Source organism: Lissotriton vulgaris, chromosome 8 (genome assembly GCF_964263255.1).
Source record: "Lissotriton vulgaris chromosome 8, aLisVul1.2, whole genome shotgun sequence".
Lineage (NCBI taxonomy): Eukaryota > Metazoa > Chordata > Amphibia > Caudata > Salamandridae > Lissotriton > Lissotriton vulgaris.
In genome coordinates, this window is record NC_141696.1 from 334,758,299 (window position 1) to 334,780,690 (window position 22,392).

At 40.9% G+C, this 22,392-nt stretch overlaps 1 protein-coding gene across 1 annotated transcript in view; it reads right to left on the reverse strand.

Annotated features, from left to right (window-relative positions):
• CCDC80 (coiled-coil domain containing 80) overlaps positions 1–22,392 on the reverse strand; it is a 315,033-nt gene that overhangs the window by 8,760 nt on the left and 283,881 nt on the right. Inside the window, exon 6 of the mRNA XM_086934101.1 lies at positions 7,699–7,802. Within this exon, the coding sequence (XP_086790227.1) occupies positions 7,699–7,802 (104 nt within the window). The remainder of the gene's footprint in view (positions 1–7,698; positions 7,803–22,392) is intronic.

Sequence of the window (22,392 nt, forward strand, 5' to 3'; positions counted from 1 at the left end):
AGCTGTCGCTAACACCAGTTAGCGACAGCTAGTAGGAGATAGCGACCATCTTGGGCCCCACTTTGCATGTCAGTGATATTTATCACTAATGACATGCAAAGTGGGTGTGCCAAGATGTTAGAGACTGAAAACAGTCGCTAACATCGCTATCTCCTATTACCAACTTTTGGAGATATTCGCGCTAAGCACAAATATCTCCAAAAGCTAACACCTGCCCTGAGCAGTTCTTAGCCATGTTATCCAATGGGAGGTGGATAACATGACTAAGAGCATTAGCTCGGTAATGCATGAATATCGCGGACTTTTCAGCGATATTCATGCATTGCGGCGATTTTTATCGCATTTGCAATAAACCTTGGTAATACCATGGTTTATTTGCGGTAAAAACCGCCGCAGCTCTGCGGTAAATTTTTGTCTCTAACCAAGCAATAGCGATAATTATCGCTATTGCTTGGTAATATGCCCCAGAGATTTTTCTGTAACTGTAATAGTGACAATTTGGTCTACCTCATTACGTGCCCGTGAAACAACAAATATGTAGGCATGACCACGAGAAAAGTTAAGCTCCTAATGATGGAGCATAAAAGTACCTTCAGATGTCTGAAAACAATGACCGAACTCACTAGACATTTTGTCGAAAAAATCCATAAACCTGATGATTTTGAATGGACTGTTTTGGAGAAACCCACTGTTCCATCGCATTGCAGCAATGTGGCAAGTCTGTTATTCCAACGTGAACAAAGATGGGTCTTCAAATTAGCAAGTGACGTTACAGGATTGAATGATACCATCCCCTGGATGGCACTCACTAGTAAATGAAATATCACCTACCATGTAAACCAATCACATATGATTAAATATGAATTGGGTCCACTCTTTTCTTGATAGTACAGTGTAATCGGTGTCCAATACAGCCCATTGACAAATAGTTTTTTACTAATAATAATACTATGAGCCTTATAAACATCTAAAACTATACATATACAGAAATGTGTTTGGATAAAATGCCCACAGGAGGTAGTTCTTCTTCTACGCACATGATTACACATTGATTGTATATTCCAACGAACTCATGTGAATAGAGACATCTGTTGCTGCCACCATTATCAATATTCTACAGATTTGCGCTACAATATGCGCACAAGAAACATACATGACTATAACAAACTGTAAATGATTATTGATAGATTACACACAACAGTGACAACTACAATAGTGCGTGACACTGACCTTAATCTAAGTCGCGCATTGAGATGATATAAACACAATGTTAGGCAACAAACCAGTCTGTATGGAAGCGTTTAAATTAAGAAAATAAAAGAAAAAAACGAGTGGATAGTTTAAATCTAATAATTAAGTAGTCATCTACATGCTGTTCTTCTATGGAGTATTTGTTACTTATATACACACTAAATAAAGGAGATGACAATGACAGGTTTGAGATTCCTAGAACATTGGATAAAATGATAACGCTGTTCGATTTGTACATATAAGTTTATTTGCCCGTAAAAGAACTACATTTCCCATCGTGATACTAACATCTGAGTAGTTCTGATGGTGACGTCATCAACGTGAGGCCGACGCACGCCAATGGGACGACCTGCTAACCTCTCAGATAAAAGGTCAGTTTGGTGTCCGCTCGTTACCTCCACTTCAGCCAAGTGTCAAGCCGGGAGGTACCGATGGACAGGTGACCCCAGTACAATTACCGTATTTTGCTAGCAATCTGCAGGGCATTGGCCCGATCCGTGTATAGGTACGATATCCTTTCCCCCGTCTTTTAAATATGCAGGGGCTCGCAATGCCTGAATGCAACTCGTATAGTGTTACGGGTGTTGTAGTAGCAAGTATCTCGGCAATAGACTGTCGCTTTCTGAGTTTTTTGAGTAAGCAGGGGCTCGTATTTGTCGTATACAACGTGTGTAAAGAGTGACTTGTGTGGTGACAGTTTTTTGATCATACAATCGAGCTTTAGTTCCCGGTTTTCAGTATTAATACGCCAGCACTCGAAATGTGTGTATCAATTAGGAGTAAGAGGGCTCTCTTTTCTCCACTCTTTGTTTCCACCTTAACCCTCGATGGCCAGTCTGCTTCACACCCGCTTAACAGGCAGGAAGATATATTTCTGCCTGATTAATCATAAACCTGACTAGAAGTTCAACACAGAAATCTATGATTTAAGGTGATTATAAGAACTAGGAATAGGTACATATGACAGCACATACACTAATGAATCCTCGTGTACGCATGACCTCAATTGTCTTTACATTTGAATAACGAAAACATTTTTTTTTGTTTCATGTATGGGTCTTAATTGTACATACATGAGATATCATCACCATACTGACGAACTCTTAGTGAGAGTTCTATGTTCCCTTACATCTATTAGAGGATATTAACAAACTGATGGTTATTACTGGCACATGCAAGTCACAAGCAAGCTTTTTTATCTCACTGGTGATGGTGGTTGGTTTTGTAAGTAGCAGACTGAGTTTTGCTATAGTTAGGTAATTTTTCACCACTAATGTTGTTTGGTGATCAGATGACATCAACATGTTTTTCCACAAACGTGTGTTGTTGGATTGTTTCTTTTTCAGAGCGGGCCTCTAATAGAACTTGAACTGGTGCCGAGTGAGGTGAGGCTTACCTCTTGGTTAGTAATGGTAAGCCCCCCTTCTTTTGCTAACAAAGCTATTAGCAAAATGAATAGTATCATGGTGCAACCCTTTTAGAAAGCATTGGTACCTGAAGAGGTGTTATGTTTACTCATTGTCTTTTTCCCTAGATGCAGTACAGCCATCATGCTAACATCAAGGGTCAGAATGATAATACAACACCAATAATACTGTATGTATTAATTTTTTTGTCTAATATAGTGACTGTAGTGACAAAAACAATTCTAGGTCCTGAAGAAAGCCAGGAAGACTATTTCCATGTGGCTGAAACATGTCGACCAGGGGAGCAGTGACTAATTACTAACGGCTCCATCTTTGTTTTTTCACTTTCACATTTTTAATAGGAAGACACATGAGACACTGTAAGGAAGGATAGTACACCGTCTCTATGGTTTATCCTTTTTAAAACACATTTTCACCGTTTTCTTGCACTGCATTTTAATCAACCAATTTCTACTACAACACAACCCCATTTGCATTTTTCCTTCTGTAAGAATCACATAGAAGGATACAACTCTCTTCTTGTTCTCTCTGATAACTAAGAGAGGCAGTAGAGGGTTGTTTGGGACCCCAGATGATGACACTGGGCACATGAATGTGTATTGATGGGATACCAACTATCCGTAGGTGATTCCGAGTATCTTTGTTCTCTTGGTTTTTCCTTTGCTTTTTAGATTTATTTGCACCCACAGCATCTTAATGAGTTGTGATATCCTCCATATATAGATGTTTGCTTTAGTCGTGTAGGTTCTAGTTGTTATTTTAAGTTGTTTTAAATGCCAAGTTGACGTGGCAGTAAAATGCACACACAGGACCTGTGGTGGCAGGCCTGAGACAGGTTTAAAAGGCTACTTCTGTGCGTGGCACAATGAGTGCTGCAAGCACACTAGTAGCATTTAATTTACAGGCCCTGGGCAAATTAGGATACCACTTTACACTTTACACTTTTCAAGGGACTTACAAGTAAATCAAATATGCCAAAGAGGTGTAAACCAATCATACTCTGTTTAGGGGAGCGAACATATGCTCTTTAGCACTGAGAGGCAGTGCTAAAGTGCCCAGAGTCCTAAAGCCAACAATAAGAAGTTCAGAAAAATAGGCAAAAGGTTTAGGGACAACCCTCCAGAAAGGGCTAGGTCTAACACTAGTTGTCTTTGTTTCTGCTGTGGGTCTTGCTTGACCAATCAAGATCATGAACTTGTCTGATAGTATTGGGTGTCCCTGTCCACTTGCTTGAAACTGATGCAGAAAGCTTTGAAGGTGATGCAGAAAGGCAGAGGGCGCCACAGGAATTTTTGAGTTTTGGGAAATTCTAGCATACTATTTCAGTCCTATGTTAAACCATGCTGCAGCATGAAGGATACATATCATGGGGTCACATAAACTAATTGGGATTCTATAACCCCTGAAGTATGAGGAGAGGATTAATATGATAAAGATAAGAAAGCAACAGTATTTAGATGGCCATTCGTTTTTTTATTCAAAATATTTAAATCAATCAATCAATCAAAGTAAGCTTTATTGAGTTCTTTGAATAGACCATAAAAGCAGAGAACAGCAGCAATAATCGTAAATAAAATATGCTTAGCATCAACAATAAAACATCGAGCATAAAAAATACATTCATATGAGTGCAAATGAATAAAAAAAGTAATACATAAAAATGTACACTGCTCATAAGAAACCAACCATTATCAGACAGATTTAATATTCAATCACAGGTTTTTCTCAATCTCACGGCAGCTTTTAAAAAGCATACCACATTAAAAACAGCTTCTTCAGGTAACAGTTGTAAATACAAAAGGACAGGACGTACTTGGAGAACGTTCATTCTTTTTAGCAGCAGTATGATATACGCCTCCCTTGGAACCTTGTAAAATTTACAAAAAATTATGAAATGCTGGGTGTCCTGCGAAGATCAAAATATTTTATATTTGGATGGCTATTCTGAAGTATGAATTCGAAATAAAATCTGAGTCTTTAGGATCAGTGTGAGTTGGTGCCAGGCACTTTGTGACTTATTCCAATGTGGGTTTTAATGCTGAGGCTGTTATTAATGCCCAATCCTAGAGCGCTTTGTAGAAAGCCACTGATGCACTTATGATTGCTTGAACTTCAGGTAGGTAGGTAGTCCTTGAGATGGTCAATGTCACTTCCTAATGAGATTGTCAAGTAAAGCTAGGTATATGCTACACATTGATGAATTTGATTTTATTGTCTGCGAGGAGCACTACAAGGGCAACAAGTAAACATTGATGATCAAACAGATAGGTTGGGACCTAAATGTATGTTGCAGGTTAGGTAATGGACAAATGCACTGAGCTGGTGGAGCTCTTCTGGAGAAGCTTGAATCTGTTGGATAGCTAGAGGTGGGCCACTGCAGAAAGGGTTTTCTCACGCTAATTCTCAAGGTGGGCTTTTGGTAATACTTAATGGTAGACGGTATGAGCACTTAACGTCCAAGTCTGAGATGTGGTGGATGGGTGTTCGGAGTGTGGATGCTTGGTAAGCAAAGACCATTCTCTGAAGTGTCTGTATCAGCTGGGGAAAAGGTCAGTTTGTTGTGAGTGACTAGCCTCAACATGGTGCCAGGAACATGGGTACCAGGAGAAAAGTTGATAGGTAGCAAGGAATGTGCTCATAAAGAGCCTTATTGACTAAACCTAGGCCATTGATTTGTGATCTCTTTCATTCCATTTCTGTATTTGTACAAAAATGTATTATTATGGTTATAGAAAAGTACTTTTTTACCCTCTTACAAAAGACAGTCTCTAAAATAGATACCAAAAACACCAATTCACATTTGGATGTCTTATACAGAATCATGCTTACCTTCCACAATTAAATATGCATTAGCTGCTACAAAAAAGATGATATACTTTTAACTCCTTCCGTGCTCATGACGAGCTGAGCTCGTCATGAGCCTAGAACGCTCACACGCAGGGATAATTCCCCTGCTGTGCTGAACGTTTCAAGGAAACGGGTGTAGCTGTGACGAGCTCAGCTCGTCATGAGCACAAGAGCACTGTGCCTCATGACGAACTCAGCTTGTCATGAGCACGGGGGGGTGGGGGGAGGGGCTGTGCGTGCCCTCCGCCCCCAGCACAGCGGGGGAATTACCCCCGCTGCGAAGGGGTTAATACACTTTAGATGCTAATATGCACAATTAGTATAAGTCTAACTGTGTGATACTTTTTGGTTACTAGCTCGGTACAGGGATGGGCCAAGACGGTGGGGGCGAATGTGAACATAGATTCTCCAGACCCACTCTCAGATCTATATTGTGAACAATGAGGTCATTGATCCAAAGCAAGTTTTCACTATTAAATTGTACCATCTAATAAAAGTTGTATATTCATAGCAGACCTGGCTGAAGCCAGTCCAAGCTCATTTCACAAATGTGGCTGTGACGGGGACAGACGTTCATGAGGACAAAGCAGGAAAATACAAGCTTCAGCCCACAGTAGTGATAAGATCAAGGGTAGAGGGCAGCAAAAATCTGAGTTTTCACACAAGGCAAATGAATTTTCTTTTACTCTTGTTCACAGATGTCAAGTGTTGCTATCATGGAAAACCAGTATTTCTGCCCATCTCATGCGTTAATTGTTTATTTGAAGTTCAAAAATACCATGATGTTGAGTGCATGGAAACATCTCCATCCATGTGCACATGGGAATTTGCACAGTGGTCCATTTTCTGAGACATGTGGTAAACACTGCATTCCAGCATTTTTCTCAAGACAGATTTTGTTATGTCAAAGATGCTAAAATTTATAATGAAAAACATGGGTAAAAATACTTCAAGAGGAATGTAGTGCAGAAAACACCAGTCCTACGTCATATACCTCATTACTGAGTAGATAACTTGGAAAATTAGATAGTTACTATTCCTGGTGAGTACCACAGCCCAGGTTATTTGTATTTGCGAGGTATTGTAAATACTCTCTCTTTCCGTGGCAATCATAATGGAGTTTTTAGTTTTGATATTTGTCCTTCTCTTCCAATAAATAAATACCACAAAGATGCATTAATACTGCCTCTGATGTAAAAAAGCAGATAGCCAAAACTGTTATTTAATAAACTCATATGATTTGTCGCATCTTCTTCTATGGTGATTTTATAGTGATTTGCATCCTTTATCATTAAAACTCTTCTGCTGCAGTCTGATCCCAAGGGTTTCTCATGTAATATGTTTTCTCTTTTCTTTTATATTTGAGACAGTCTTGTCAGTCATGGTTTCTTTTCTGTTGCATCCAAAGTTGGCGGTGTGTGTGTATTGTGTTTTTGGGTGTGCAAAATCAAGGCAAACTTATTTGGACTGTATGGATTTATTTATTATTCACAAAAATGAGTTTACATTCATAAATGTATTTGGTTCCAGGTAATGTGATGACTATGGTGTCATTTTATGTTGTGCAGATCTGCTCACAGGGACAAGTTGTGGACTCCCAGTGGTAGGGATGCCTGCTTGAGCAGGTGAACTCCCACGGTTTTGAGATTGTGAATATTTACAAATGCTTATCTGGCACAATCCCAAAGTGGATATTTTTAACAATTATTCATATTAGTATTTTAGTACATTTCCCATCTTTTGTCAACCAGGTTATACTGAATAAGAACTGCGATCCGTGTACCAATTATGAAGTACAGTTGCGGAGAAGTCTTATTTGTATTATTTAACACACCGCAAACCCAGCCTTCTTTACCCTTGTCCGCGTATTGTTTAGTCACAGGTTGTGCCACCAAATTCACATAAGCCCTTGCTTGGCGACTTATTATTGGATGCCTACGTCCATCATTCAAATGCTCCAAGTAGGGGTGCAAAACAATGTAAAAATATCAGCAAGTGTAATTTAAACATAGCTATGTCAGCAAAGGAAAGGACCTCCATTGTTCCCAAATATAGTAATCCAGTCTTTGTACTCCTACGCCACTGTTAATTCTTAAAAGTAAAGATAATTACATTTAAAATGTGATTCGTTCCATTTAATTTGCTAAGGGCAGGATGCGACCCGGACACTTACCCAAATGACATGCCTGCCCACTGAGGGAGTACGTTTGCTGCTGATAGGCCCACTCCTCATCATTGGGAGCGGAGATAACGAACAGTCTCCGCCTCCAACGGAACCTGCAAAAACAGACATACTTAAATGTAAATAGATGCCAACAAAAATGAAGAAACAATGTTGAAAACCAAGCCCAATGCTGAAATCCAACAACTCAGACTCTGCCACCAGGGGCAAAGGCCTGGGCAAACATGACTACAAGCAAACTTTTGTGAATTAACACACAATATCACATAAGTGGAAACTATAGAAACAGAACAATTTTTCACAGATACTTGACAGCACTCAAATGGAAGTATAACGTGATGACTGGCTGAAGCAAAGAAGACGTATAATTTAGCTGTTTCTGCCATCAAATTCAGTAAAGAAATAGGTAAACAGTGGACCACTGTTTGAGTGGAAATAAACAAAGACACCAGGTCCTTCGTTACGAGTTGCCCTTGTGATATCCATGGGGAAAATAGTGCTCCAGGCAGTTCTGAGTAGCCTGGTGTGTCTGGGGCCAGAATTACTGGGTCCACTAATACTTGACCACAGAAACACAGGAGCTGGATGTGGAACTGCAGGGGATGCCGGAAACCGAGGAGCCTAGCTCCCTCCTCCCTTTTTACAGCATAATAGAAGGAGCTGCAAACGGTCTCCAGCAGACCACCACCGGCCAGACATCCCCCATCCCTGCCTCCTAGTACAAGTGTCCCACCATTTCCCCTTGCAACAGTTTACCACCTTCTCCAAACAGGTGGTATTTTGCAGCCAAAAAGAGCCTTGGAATCAGTGCTTAATTTGAGCCAATGGTTTCCGGTACTCAGAAACGGCACTTAATTGTGAACACCAACACTTTTGACAGTCTGCCCCATGTTATCAGTGTTTGTCCAAGTTACAGATGAACAGTTGTTATTGTATCAATATACATTAAAAGTGACTATACCTGCCACCCAAGCCATTCTGATAACTTTGGGACCTGGAATAGACTGAACTGTCAAACTTGTAGGGTGTGATGTCTAGTAGATTTTAGGCTGAGCCTCGACAGCGCCTGTCCTGTATGGAGACTTTTTGTGTACACTTTGTGGGCTTACATCCAGCCAATTGCTTTTTGTTTGTTACTAGGATTGTACTTCCAAAATGCTTGCTTGCTATTGGTGAATCCTTCCTCTTTGTCCCTCTTTTTTTTCTTTTTTGTTTTCTCCCATGGAGCAGGAGCCAGGTACTGTATCTTTATGCTTTGGCTGTTTATTTTTTCTTTTTTATAATTTTCTTTGCAATGCTGTTCTGCCAGTTTTCCATGGAGCACATGAGTCAATGAAGCCTCCCCCTTGTGCCTGGTGCTTCATTCTCCTCTGGTGTGAACTCCACAAAATGATATTGGAGCACTTAACACGAGCCATGTTTTCACTGGGCGATTAGGTCATTTACTCAGATTCATAGGTTTTTGAGCCAATGCTGACACTCGAAACTGGCCCTTCCATGCAATTTTACAGCCCTGTGTGCTTTCAAAGGAATTGAACCACCCGACCTGTACACTTTCAATGTATACATTGCTTCCCAAGCTCCAACGGTACAAAAAAAGAGCATTAAAGTGCCATGCTGCTTATGGCGGCACAGGTGATAGTGCTGAAAGCTGTTGGGGTGGATGTCGCTAGTGATTACTCTTTCGGGGTTCTTTTAATTTAAAAATCAGTACAAAACACCTCCAAAACTCACCTTGACTCAGGGAGAGTGCGGGTTTAACCTCTTGTGTTTTGCTGGTGCAGAGACAGTGGTTCTGGAGCAATGCGGCCTCAAGGTTAGAAGAGGAATTGAGTCCTTTGTATAGAGGGAATCACAGCTCTGCCGAGTTTTAGCTCTGCCTGGCGCCATGGCCACCACACTTGGAGGTAGGCAAGGGGACCTTACCACCGGAGTGTGACAAGAGAGAACGGTCAGAGGCAGGCCCAAGTAGTGAGGGCTTATACACGAAAAAGGGGACTGACGAGACAGGTCGTGCTTACATACGTGATCATTTAACAGCCATGCATTGGTGTGCAGAAAATGGGATTAACCCAACCCTTGCAGTATCTGGAGAGGGAGCTGCTATGTACTGTCAGTACTAGGGATGGGCTCGTCAAAGCACTGAGAGGGGGGGGACAGCGTTTACACCGCAACTTTTACCATGCAGTACCTTTACCACGCAACTTTTACAACGCAAGTCGTTACAACGACTTGCGCTGAGGGGCGCTGTAAGATAGGGAATAGTTTAATTTACTATCCAAAACCTTCCCTACTATCCACAGGGATCGGAGTTGGAATAGTAAATTAAACTATTCACTATCCAGCGCCCCCCAACGCAAGTCGTCGTAACGACTTGCGTTGTAAAACCTGCGTGGTAAAGGCATGCGTTGTAAAAGCATGCGTAGTAATGACATACATCCCTGTGAGGGTGTACAATCAGGCATATACTGTAAATAAAAACAAAGTGGGCTCAGGAGTACACTGTAAGTATATGTAATGGAGCAGGGGATTGATGTAAGTACAGTTGGATGAGGTATTTGGAGACCTGTGGTAGGCTTGTGCACTAATAATACAAGGGGTTGGGGATCAACACTGGCTATACAAGACGCGAGCTAAGGTGTACAATATTACTACATGAGGTGGGATATACAGTGCAAGCACAAAGGCATGGCTTTGGCAAGAATGATTAGTAAAATAAATTGAATATTACGGATGCTTTCAGTACAATCCATGGTTTTCTGCAGACTGGTGGTGAATAAATGGGGATCTTCAATCTACATACATCTCACTGCTTCATCATTACATATTCCATTACAAGAGTTAAGGTTATCCTGGCAGCTTTAAAACAGCTGCTGAACTTTATCATGCCCACTCCCTTCAAACAATGGATTTAGACTGTGCCAGAGTGCTTTAAATGGAACTATATAAGTGCTGGTACTTACTTTTTAGAGTACCGGTTTGCTGCTGACAAGTGTTGTACTCTCCCCTTAAATGTATGGCAGCAGTGCTTAAAAGTGCAGATACTATTCCTTTCAAATTGAAGAACTGCAAGTACTCAGTACCGGACCGTACCTGCCCATTTAAAGCACCACTCTTAAAAAAAAGGATGGGTTATTCCATAAAAATATAATGGGTGGTCTAAGAGTAACACTGGCAAATCAAGTTATGAACTCAGTCAGCACTCAGTGCAAGTGTGTATTTTGGTTATTGTGTTCTCTCATCATTATAAGGGGAGGTGCATCACCACCTGCTTTGGTCAGTGTGGCGTCAAGCGGCTTATCTAGGTACTGCTCTATGAAAGGCTTTTAGCTGATATCAGGAGGGTCTGCTAAGATAAATATCCATGTTGCTGTGCTTGCTCAGCATTGCCACCTCCATCTATATGAGTAAAGTCAATTTCTTTGGTGTAACTCCAGTTGAGGCACACTTACTTCCCCTTTAGCATGGCAGCAGGCCACACTAGGCTGTTCATGAAGAACTGGTGAAGCACATTCTTAGCTGGGATGTGTCAAGAATGGGGAAATTTTGGCTACAAGGTTGTCCGCTGTCATAGAAAAGTTAGTTACCCCAGTTCAACATGGATTTATCCCGGGGAAAGGGACTACTGAACATGTCAGGACAGTGATCACCTGCTTTGATGCCATGGAGGTTTCTGGCGGCCCTGTCGCGGCTCTATTTCTAGACGCCGAGAAGGCTTTCGACAGGGTCGCTTGGGAATACCTGTGGGAGCTAATGAGAACTTTTGGGTTTGGCGATAATTTTATAAAAGCAATCCAGGTTCTTTATAGGGATCCAACGGCCAGAATTAAAATCAATCGGGAGTTAACAGCGGCGGTGCAGATTAAAAGAGGAACAAGGCAAGGTTGTCCTACTTCTCTTTTATTCGCACTGTATATGGATCTGTATTTACGCAGTCTTGATCTTAATCCCAGTATTCCCTCCATGTGTGTAAATGAGACAGTAGTTAAAGTGTTGGCATACGCAGACGATGTCGCGATAATTACTCCTGATCCGGTAATGGCAATAGGTGTGATAGAACAGGAGGCCCTAAATTTTGGCAATATTTCTGGCTATAAGCTTAATAGAGCTAAAACACAGATTATTAAAAACATAGTAGCTCAATGTAATGATCCACGAGTAACTTCGTCTGCAGTTTACCTTGGGGTTGAAATTTCTCCTAATTTAGGGACAGTAGTTGAACGTAACATCTCGCCCTTATTGAGGAAAGTTAGCTCGGACTTGATGAGGATAAATAATCTTAGGCTTACGTTAGTGGGACGCACTAATATTATTAAAATGCTTATACTAAATTTCTTTACTTTTTTCGTACAATTCCGCTTTTGTTTGAGTCAATTTGGTTTAACAAGCTGGAGTCGATTCTTAATAAATTCATTTGGTCGTATGGGAAGACAAGACGGGCATACAAGTTTATGACTTTGCCAAGGGATAGGGGAGGTTGGGGGTTCCTGATTTTAGGTTTTACTATTGGGCATCGGTATTGCAATACATTCAAGGCTTAATTGGTGCAAATGAAGGGGATTCAAAAGTCAAAGCTGTTTCAACTATGATTTATTCAATTGTTTTGGGCGAAGATACAGTAAATGCTTTCTTAAAATGTACAGATTCATCATACTACAAACGTACTCGTTTCAAGACAGTTGCTGCAGCTTATAATGTATGGTCCGCTGTTGCAAAAAATTGTGGTTTAGGGAGATTTAACAGGTATATCAGATTGTATAGGAATAAGTCTCTACCCCCTGCAATTTTTTCGGATGCCATTATGGCAGATTGGGACAGAAAAGGTATTAGGAAAATAGGAGATATGCTAGATCCAGACGGAAATATTCTTCTATTTTCAGATCTGTTGGCTAAATTTAATATAGTAAGATATAGTTTTTTTAAGTACCTGCAGATTAGGAGTTTTTTTTCTAGGAAAAAAGGAGGGCAGGCGGATTTAACACAAGTAACATCATGGAGGCAATAGAGCAAAGCGGGGTGTGCTCCATTCGATATTTCTATGCCCAGCTGGCTGATACGAAGAAGGACGACACTGATAGATTTGGTAATAAATGGGCTGGAAAATTAGGGATATCGTGTGAGGCTTTTCAGAAGTCTTTGGAGTTAGGTTGCTCAGTCTTTTATTCTGCCCCACTACAATCGCAACATTTCAAACGCTGTACCAACTTTACCATACGCCAGATCGCATAGCACAGTGGGGTGCAACTACAGGGATTAGTTGCTGGCGTTGCAATGCTCTGGCCGCAGATAGTATCTACATTTTTGCGCTCTGTCCCAAATTAAGGCCCTTATTAAAGGGTATTGAGGATTTATGGCCCATACACTTGCTTTAAACGTGACTCTTACACCGACAGTAATTATGTTAGGAGTTAGGGGCTGCGAAGGCGACCATAGCGAATTTTTATTCGTAGCGATGGCGGTTCTCAGGTTGTTGATTGCTAGAGTTTGGTTGGACCCCCTTCCCCCGGGATTACAGCAGTGGATTGCCTTATTATTGGGGACGTTTAACCTTGAAAAGGGTATATTTGGGAAAAAAGGTAAAAGGATAAAAAGGTGGGGAAGGAAAATTTGGGAACCAGTACATCGATGGAAGGAAAGGTCAAATGCAAACGTAGTCTGATGTATTATTAATTTGATCAATGGTTTTCTTTTTTCTTCTTTTTTTCTCCTTTTTATGTCGAAGGTTATGTTTAGTACTAACATGTTTTTCTTGATAGTAACTTTGGTTTATTATATGTATTAAGTTATCTGTATTCTGTGTTATGTGTGTGCCAGAAAAATTCTTTGTTTTACAATAAAAATATTTAAAAAAAAAAAAAAAAGAATGGGGTGGGGTGGGTGGGTGTAAGGTTCCTAGGGAGGTGCATCAGGAAAGCGCATGGAGAGGCAGCAAGAGTACAGTCCTCTAACCCCGTGAGCATCAGGCGCTGCTGCTGGATTGAAGCTCAGTGTGCTCACAAGCACGCCTGAGGTCATGCAGAGGTTCCCTATTACCATGCAGCTTGCACTCATGCTGCTGACTGTGAAACTATTTGGGACAGAAGCAAGAAGCTGCCGGAGAGAATTTCAATTCATGTGAGGCATGTCTCACAAACTAAGTGGAAGCGAACTGCCATTGGCTCAAAGCATGGCCATGGGGGGCAATTACAACAATGATAAACAAAAGAGTTTATTTTAAATATGCACTATGATGTTTCATGCAAGCAAAGAAATAAGTTACCACATCACTTCTCAGAAGTCATTTAATCTCTTATGTGGCTTCTCTTGTTGTTCCCCCTTCCAATAGGTGCATGATGCACAACCGCCCAGTTGCACAGGCTGTTGCCAGCTTTTCATGTCTATTTGCTATTATTGCAGCGCAATCGTGGCAAAATGTTATCATACGCTTACCCTCCTTACTCCTCTAACCGTACTGGGCCCTTTACAATTAGACAATCTGCAGCATTTCAATTTACTGCATAGGCAATGACCCTCAGATAAATCTTTCTCAGCCGATAGGAGGTGTGGAAATTAGGATGGCCAAAACACCAGGTGAGCTGTCCAATGAGGATCATAAATTGACAGCTAACTCACAAATTTGAGATCAGATATAGGTACAACACTCTCAAGGCCATGCCGTAAAAAGAAAGAATACCAACAGGAAGACCCAACCACCTGAAGAAGTTAAGTCAAGCTAGAATTATGCAGAACAAAATCACTGCAACAGCAACACTGAACAAAAGAAGTAATACTTGATATTTTGGCAGAGCTTGCTGATTCTCCCTACAACGCATTTAAACCATTTGTAAAATAGTGCAGTTTAAATGGAAGAACCAACAAGACTCAATAATAGAATCAGGCAGGTATTAGATTAATTTGGTTATTGTATTAAGGATTCAAAAGCCATAGCAATAAGCATTCTTTTGAGAATTTCAGTTGGGGATATCACAGCTTGCATTAAAGCACCAAACATGTAGCCAGGCTTTATCGGATGGTTATTATGAAAATCAGTTCACAGTATCCCTCTACTATTAAAGCCAGAAGGATAGTATTTTTCTCTAGCAGCTCAAATTCTATGATGAAGGGGGAAATGGTTCAGATTTAAAGTCCATCAAGGGCGAGCATAGAAAAAATAGAAATAAAGGTAAACGGAAATACAATGGTTCGGCAAAGTAGGTTTCAGTCCATCAGCTACCGACTGTAGCATCAGTAAAGCAGTCCAAAAGTAAGAGGATAGTTCTTAATAATCATCAAAAATCAATCAGCATAGCATCATCTTGCAATGGGAAAATAAAAAGTATGGTGTTTATCAAGAAGAAAAAATCAATAGCATTGCCCCTCCTTTGGGGTTTCTTCTTTTATAAAGTCCCAGTGATGTAGCATCACACCACCGTTGAAAGACTGGCATATGCTCATTTTCACATAATGTCACCTAGGACACTCGCAACAGTAAGATGCTTTCCTATGCTAGTCATGACAAACAAAAAATAGGAAAGACCACATAGGCCCAACATTGGTAAAAAAGAAGAACAAAGTAACCGTCTATAGCAGCAGCTGAAATCCTGTTCCCAAAGGAATAATTCACTGTGATCATTGAATAAACATTTAGGAATGTCGAACATTCTACATGTGCAGAACAAATAAAGCAACATTTCATTAGCTCTAAAAGGACCATTGTATTAGGTAAGGGGAAAGGTCAGCATTAGAGAAAAAGTATTTTTGAAAAGCCCTTTAAATTGGCATTACACACTCTAAATGAAATAAACTCTAAATCAATACCAAATATAATGTAATAAAATTAATTCAAATAGGGAATATGTTGAAATTTCACGATTATTACATGGAAATAGCTAACGTTAGAAATACCCTACTGCCTCAATTTTTCCTCAATATTCATATAAATATGTCATTTCTAAATTCACTCGGCAAAATTAGTTTTTCACTTTTCATTAACTATAGAATCTATAGAATTATTATGCGAAATGTCAAGATCATACTTAGTTTCTACACATATGTGCACCAACTTTTCTAAATGGTGTATTTTAACAGACGGAATTAGAAACACTAGACCACTTTATTAATAGCAAGATTTTCATCAGTAAACATTTATATACATTTTCATAAGAAAGTCTCATTAGTGCAACTCGTTTATATGTATCAGTTTTACTTTGTATGAATGTTTTCTTCATCTTGCATTTTAAAGCATGGTTTTGCAGTACTTCTACTACACTTGTCTCAGTTTCAAGTTTCACTGTGTCTAACGTGTGAAAAGTGCACTTTTAGCTTTTCGTGACTTATATGAGTGACATGTGTCATCTATTATGAGTATTAAAATCTTGCATCATCACTATTTAAACATAATATTTACATACACTGAAATAAAACAAGAAAACAACAACCGGTGCTCTTGAAACAAAAAGACATGCGCAGTAAAGAGGTTATATTTGAAAAGAATACACTCGAATAACCTGAGCTACTGTTGATTGAAAGTGATTTTAGGTCATTTTAGCTCCCCGCCCCAGCCAAATAATGGGGGATGGGGTCTTCCTCTTAACCGAGGCTTAGTCAGGCAGCATTATTGTTAATTTTGATTTGTAGAGCGCTTAATACCGGAAGGTCTCTAAGCGCTTCAAGAAGATCAGCGACAGTTCCAGAGAGAGCAATGACAGTTAGGACCAAGCTTTTGTGAAGAGAATAGTTTTCAGTTTTTTTCTGAAAGGGAGAAGGCGATTTTCTGCACGGAGCTGGCTGGGGAGCTTGTTCCACAGTGTTGGGAGGAGGATAGAGAAGGCTCGGCCACCTTTGGTGGTGTATTTGAAGCGAGGGCAATATAAGAGGCCCTCCGAGGATGATCTTAGCGAGCGCCCTGGGACGTATTTCTCCAGTCGTTGTTTGATATAGGTTGGTGCCTGACCATACAGCGCCTTGTGAGCAATGCAGAGGCCCTTGAATTTGGCCCTCTGCTTTATGGGCAGCCAGTGAAGACGTTGCAGAAGGGGTGAAGCCCGCGTGTGCCTGGGGAGTTTAAAAATTAGCCTGGCGGCGTCATTCATGACTATCTGCAATTTGCCCGTGAGCGAGTCTGGTAGTTCAATATAGAGCTTATTGCCATAGTCAAGGCGTGACAAAACCATGGCGGCTACCACCGTTCTCATGGTTGAAAAGGAGTGGCTGGGGAGAGTCTCCTTAATAGCCGGAGTAGGCCCGCGCAAGTTCCGATCACAGTTGAAACTTGATTGGCCAGTGAGAGCTTGGCATCCACTTTGATTCCCAAGCTTTTAACCAGTGGGGCCGGGGCTGGAGCATCAACCAGCTCCTGAGGCCAATAGAGGGGCATCCAAGGGTTGTGAGTGTCAGTCACAGCCAGGACCTCGGTTTTGTCTGGATTAACCTTAAGTGAGTTGGCCATCATCCAGTTAACAGTGAAACGCAGCACATCATTATCTTAGCACAGATCAGGAGGCAAGGTTACCACATCACTTCACCAAAATATTTTCGGCAGAGTATTTTTTATGGAGGTGGGGGGTTACATTCATTTACTTTCATCTGTCCCGCAACACTACTAGCTCAAACATTAAGTTGCCTATTTCCACTCTCGTATGCTTTTCAAGGCCTCCCCACCGCCCGATCCAGACGCAGCTTCCCATGCTCTTCGCTGTCTATGCTACTTATTCCTCACCCCTCCCCTCACTCTCATCTGGTGCTCCCTCCCTGGCATCTCTCTCCATTTGTTTAAAAAAAAATAAAAAAAATAAGAGCTATGACCAAGCAACGGTGGTCGGGTCATAACACTTTTTATTTACAGTCATGCTCTTCACCAGCACACACCCTCCCATTCACTACCCCCAACTGCCCTCCCTTTCACCACCCCCATCCAACTGACAAAGCAAATAGTTCATTTTTATTTTTAGTTGATCATATCCACTCACCCACTACCTGTTACTGCCTCCTCCTACCCCACCCACCTCCACCTCTGTTCCACCTCCATGGTCTGTTGCGCCTCTGTGATCTCAAATTCATTCTAGGAAAACGTGACAAAAGTAGCCAATGGCCAGTCAACCAAGTAAAAAGTGGTTTCGCCCTACCTGGACTTTCATTTATTTTTATTTACTGATCCACCTTACAATTTATGCACTGCTAAGAATGTGCCCTGGTCAGAATTGTCTGCAGCAAAATAAACGGTCCACATGTTATTCCCCATTCCATTCTCATTACCTCACAATGACTGGGATTTGGGATGGTATACCTGCACAAACATTTGCTTTACCTGGAATGAGCCCAAAGAGACCAAAGGCTCCATTACAAGGAGGCTGACTAAATTGGGGTAGCAACCCTGTACCTGGTATTATCATTACTGGGTAGTGTTACCACCTCATTACAAGTAGGAGACTAGGAATATAGAATAACATGTGGATCCAGTATTATAAACCCTTTCCCAAATGTATTTCCTGAATTCTCAGCCCTTCATCCCTTTTCCACTCACTAGTTACACCTTTTGTCTTGTTCTGGACAAATGGAATTTGTCATTGGAAAAACAAGCTCTAATATCAGGTATGGTGTTACCGGACGCAGTAATACCCACCTGGAAATACTTGTAATCATCTGGAGTGCCATTACTACTGAAAACAATGCTGTAATACTACTACAACATACTTGTAAGGAGGGCCTAAGATAACTGTCTACCTACAAATATACTTTTAAGAACATATTTTCCAAGCAGTTCTACCTCGGATCCGGCTTTTGTTATGTTTAGTTATGTTAATTTTTGTGTAACTTAATACGTATAAGGCCACCTCAAGACCCTATTCAGATCACTCATTTTGCAAATATGCTATCACACTGATGAGGACCCTCTCTGAAAGGAGGAGCCCTCAGAAGATTTCTTTGAAGGGGTAGGTTTATATTCGCCACTGTGTTGGTAGACTACAAAATGTTTTTTCTCATACAAATGTTTCTCTGACTCTACACACACACACATACACAATCTACACCACTCAAAATATATACTTATATGGTATTCAGCACAGATGCATCGGTTTCATAATACTGCTAAATGAAACACTTGTTTGCTATGGCAGTAGTAAGCTGTGTGGCTAACAGGTTGTGCTTGCATAAGGATTAATCAGGGCAAGTAATGGCCAGAATGTTAACAGAGTAGCAGGGTGGGGGAGAGGTGGGGAACAGGGGTGGGAGGTGGGGAAGGGGGGGGGAGACAAATATAAAAATAAAAAGACACTTACCTGCTCGCCACATAGCGCCCCTCTCTTCTTGAGGCACAAGCTCCCAGAGTGCACTTGGGGCAATTCTGACACTGCTTTCATGCTACTGAAAGCAGCATCAGGAGTGGCCTGAGCGCCGATGATTTGCACTCCCAGGTAGACTGGGAGCCGTGCCCGCTCTCTCCAACCCAGCAACTCAGCAGGGGTTGGAGAGAGCTTCAGTGTGCATGACAGTTTGGCTGGCCTCAGGCGGCCGGCCAGACCGCCATGCGTATTGAATAGTAGTGTCCAACACTCCCCTCGAGCCTATCATCACATTGGCCCCACCCCCAAGCCACGACTCAGAGAGAAAAATAAAACAATAATAAGCAAGGGTTTATTATAGTTTTTTTTTCATTGTTTTGGCTGCTGGCAGGTGGGGCAATGCTTCTCCACCGGAAGAGCCGCTGCTGATCAGGGATGCAAATAGAAAGTGAGTGGCAGAAGGTCGTCGGGGGCATGCCTAGAAGTTGTGTGGTTGACGTTGCACACTTCAAGGCAGCTGAAAGTCAGTGACTAGCAGGGGGCGTTTAGATAATTACTTTCCCGTTTAGCTGCAGATGACAGCACCGAAGAGAACATGACCGCCTTCGCAGCAGATGACATTGTGGCTATATAAGGGTCTATGAAGGATTATATAGATTTCGCAGCTTTCAGTATCGTTTTGAAACCTTCGTCGACCATCGTAAGCAAAGTCTTTCTATTCATTTCCTAACTCTATCTCCAGTTCCTTTAGCGGAGTGAGGAGAATTGGGATTAGGAAACAGAAAGGCATACCACCAAATCAATTTGAGAACTCTCCATATAAAGATTGTACAGGGAAGTGCCTTTTACTTCTCTTAGGGCTAAAAGAGAGCCGAACATTTGCTAATTGTGAGTTCTTGCACAGAGAATACCATCTTTCTATGGCCGAATTAAAATGGGGTGTCAAGGACCACTGCATCGTTCTCAAGCCAGAAGGTCAAGCTATTCTGGGGCCAGATGTACTAAAAATCTGGTCATAAAATGCACACTGACTTTTACGACTTGCAACTTCTGACCTTTACACTCATGACTCGGCTTGCAAATTAGGAAATCATAGTGGGTTGCAGATTGATCTGCCTAGTAGATATTAATGAGGCAGGTCACAATTTGTGACCCACAATGATTGACTAAAATCACAGACATGGTGGCTTGCAAGGTTCAACAGACCCCCATGCCTATGATTGATTATCAAAATAGATTTTTTATGTTAATAGCCTGTATTGCTTCTCCATGCCCCTCTCCATTTGAATTGGATATTTAAAATGTAAACAAGTCTTCGCCATGCAGCTCCTCTGTTTCTCCCCGCACACTGACCCCACCATTCATTGGTGTTTACTTCCCCACAAGCTCCGCCAGTACTCCCTTCCCCGACAAATTATTTTTGTGTTTTTAATGTTTTTTTCTATTCTGTAGAAATTGGCAGCTGCAATTTGCTGCTAGGCTGTGTGTATTTTATTTGTTGTTCCAAGATGGTTGTTAGCCATCTTGAACAGAAAATTAAAACAAAAGCAAAATGGCTGTGTCAAAACATATGCACGTGTATGCTTGGTTACACAAGCGCGTGCACGAATCATCACGAATCATCGCGCTGGGACCATTATAACATCATAACACATACAGAGCTATACATCAGCAAGCTTTTTATGTTTATTTGGTGCTGTTGTTCTACATTGGCAAACAAGCATATTTTTCCCCAGTTTAAGCATAGGCAAAAAGCATTAACAAAACCAAAATGTTGGGTAATGCCATTGAAAGGCAAACCCTATTGGCTTTGTCAATGCTTGTTAAATCAGCAGTTAAAAAACTAAATAATTTATTTTTGCATCATGTAGGCAGATTTGGAAGACTTTTTATTAGAGGAAAGATTCAATATATAGCAGGGATAGTTATGAACCGTATTCTCTTCTTAGTTGCATGTCACATTCTATGTCAAGGTCTTCTCGAAAGAAATTCATTTGCTTATGACCTTTGTTGCTTCCGATTTTTTGAATTAGCTTTGGATGGATGTATTTTAAATCAGTTACTGGCCTATGTCATTTATATAAGCTTAAACCCAAAACTGTAGTCTATCTCGTTTGTATTAGTCCTGTGACAGCTAGCTAATCAGAGAGTGGTGGATTCGTGATTCAAAATTTTTAAGTGGGTCAATGAATCTTCCATGGATTTATAAAACTGAGAAGGATCCATTAAATAAATGGTCTAGATGTCTTTATTTTTTAAGCCCACCACCCCATCCCCCCAAAAATATGTATGTGTATATATTACCTACTGGCGAGATCCAGTGGGTAGTTAAAGTTAGGATCAACTCTTTCCATAGACAAAGCGTTTTATTTTTGCTAATAACTTTGGCACTGTTTGACGACTCTTCAAAAAAATTTGCAAAATGTAATCATCAAACTCCTTATGTCCCCTACTACTCCTGTTTTGTAACACAAAATTATCAACAGTAGAACAGCCAGCAATCTCTTGTACAGCAGAGTCAATCTGGTGCGTGTCAGAATTGGTAATAGTTCTACCCACATCGGAACTTTGAGGAGGGACACAAACATTGCGCTTCTGAGAAGCACTTTCGGTACCCTTCTAGGCAAACCATACATTATTGTCTTCAGCTGTTTCAAAAAAACATTCTTGTGCAGAGAGCTAAGGCATCGAGCTGAGGCAAACTCCACCCGCTTCTGCTGTATTCAAACCGAAGCTCCTGCATCAGTGAATTCCATATCACATGTTACAGTTCCATGTGACATAAACAATAGCTATTAGACATGAATGAGTAAATTCTATAATGAAAATAAAGGTAGGATACGATTACCACACTGTGCCAAACAGTTCCTAAACAATGTCGTGTTTTTTGATCTTGATCGCCAGCTTGTGAGCAGAGGCTGAGGATGAGTAAATATGTGTGAAAGGGCTTTGTGGATAACAGGAGGCAGAGAGACGTGTGCACAAACAATAGACATGGTTTCACAATGGATGTCGGGTTTAGGCTAATTTAGCAAGTAAATAGCATTTCTGTATAGGCCAAACATCACCGATCTCTGGTTAGAGAGGAGACGTAAGGGGCAATAATGAAAACAGACTTCAAATGCTTGAGCATACTTAGAACGTTATTATATGAAAGTAGTACAAATGAAGTGTATTAAAATGTATTAAAGGAAATAGTAAAAAAAATTGGAAAAATCAATCCAAGAATAACGCGAGTTTCTTACAAGCCTTGGAGATTGCAGTGCGGAAGTTCGTTAGCCGCTTGAGATGCGTAATGTTCCAAGAGGTCATTGTTGCCATCGTGTGAAAAAAGCGAAGCGATCCAATTCATATCCTCGAAGGGACAGTAATGTTCCTCGAATGTTGAAGCAGCAATTTGAATTGGAAGGCAATCTGCGATGTT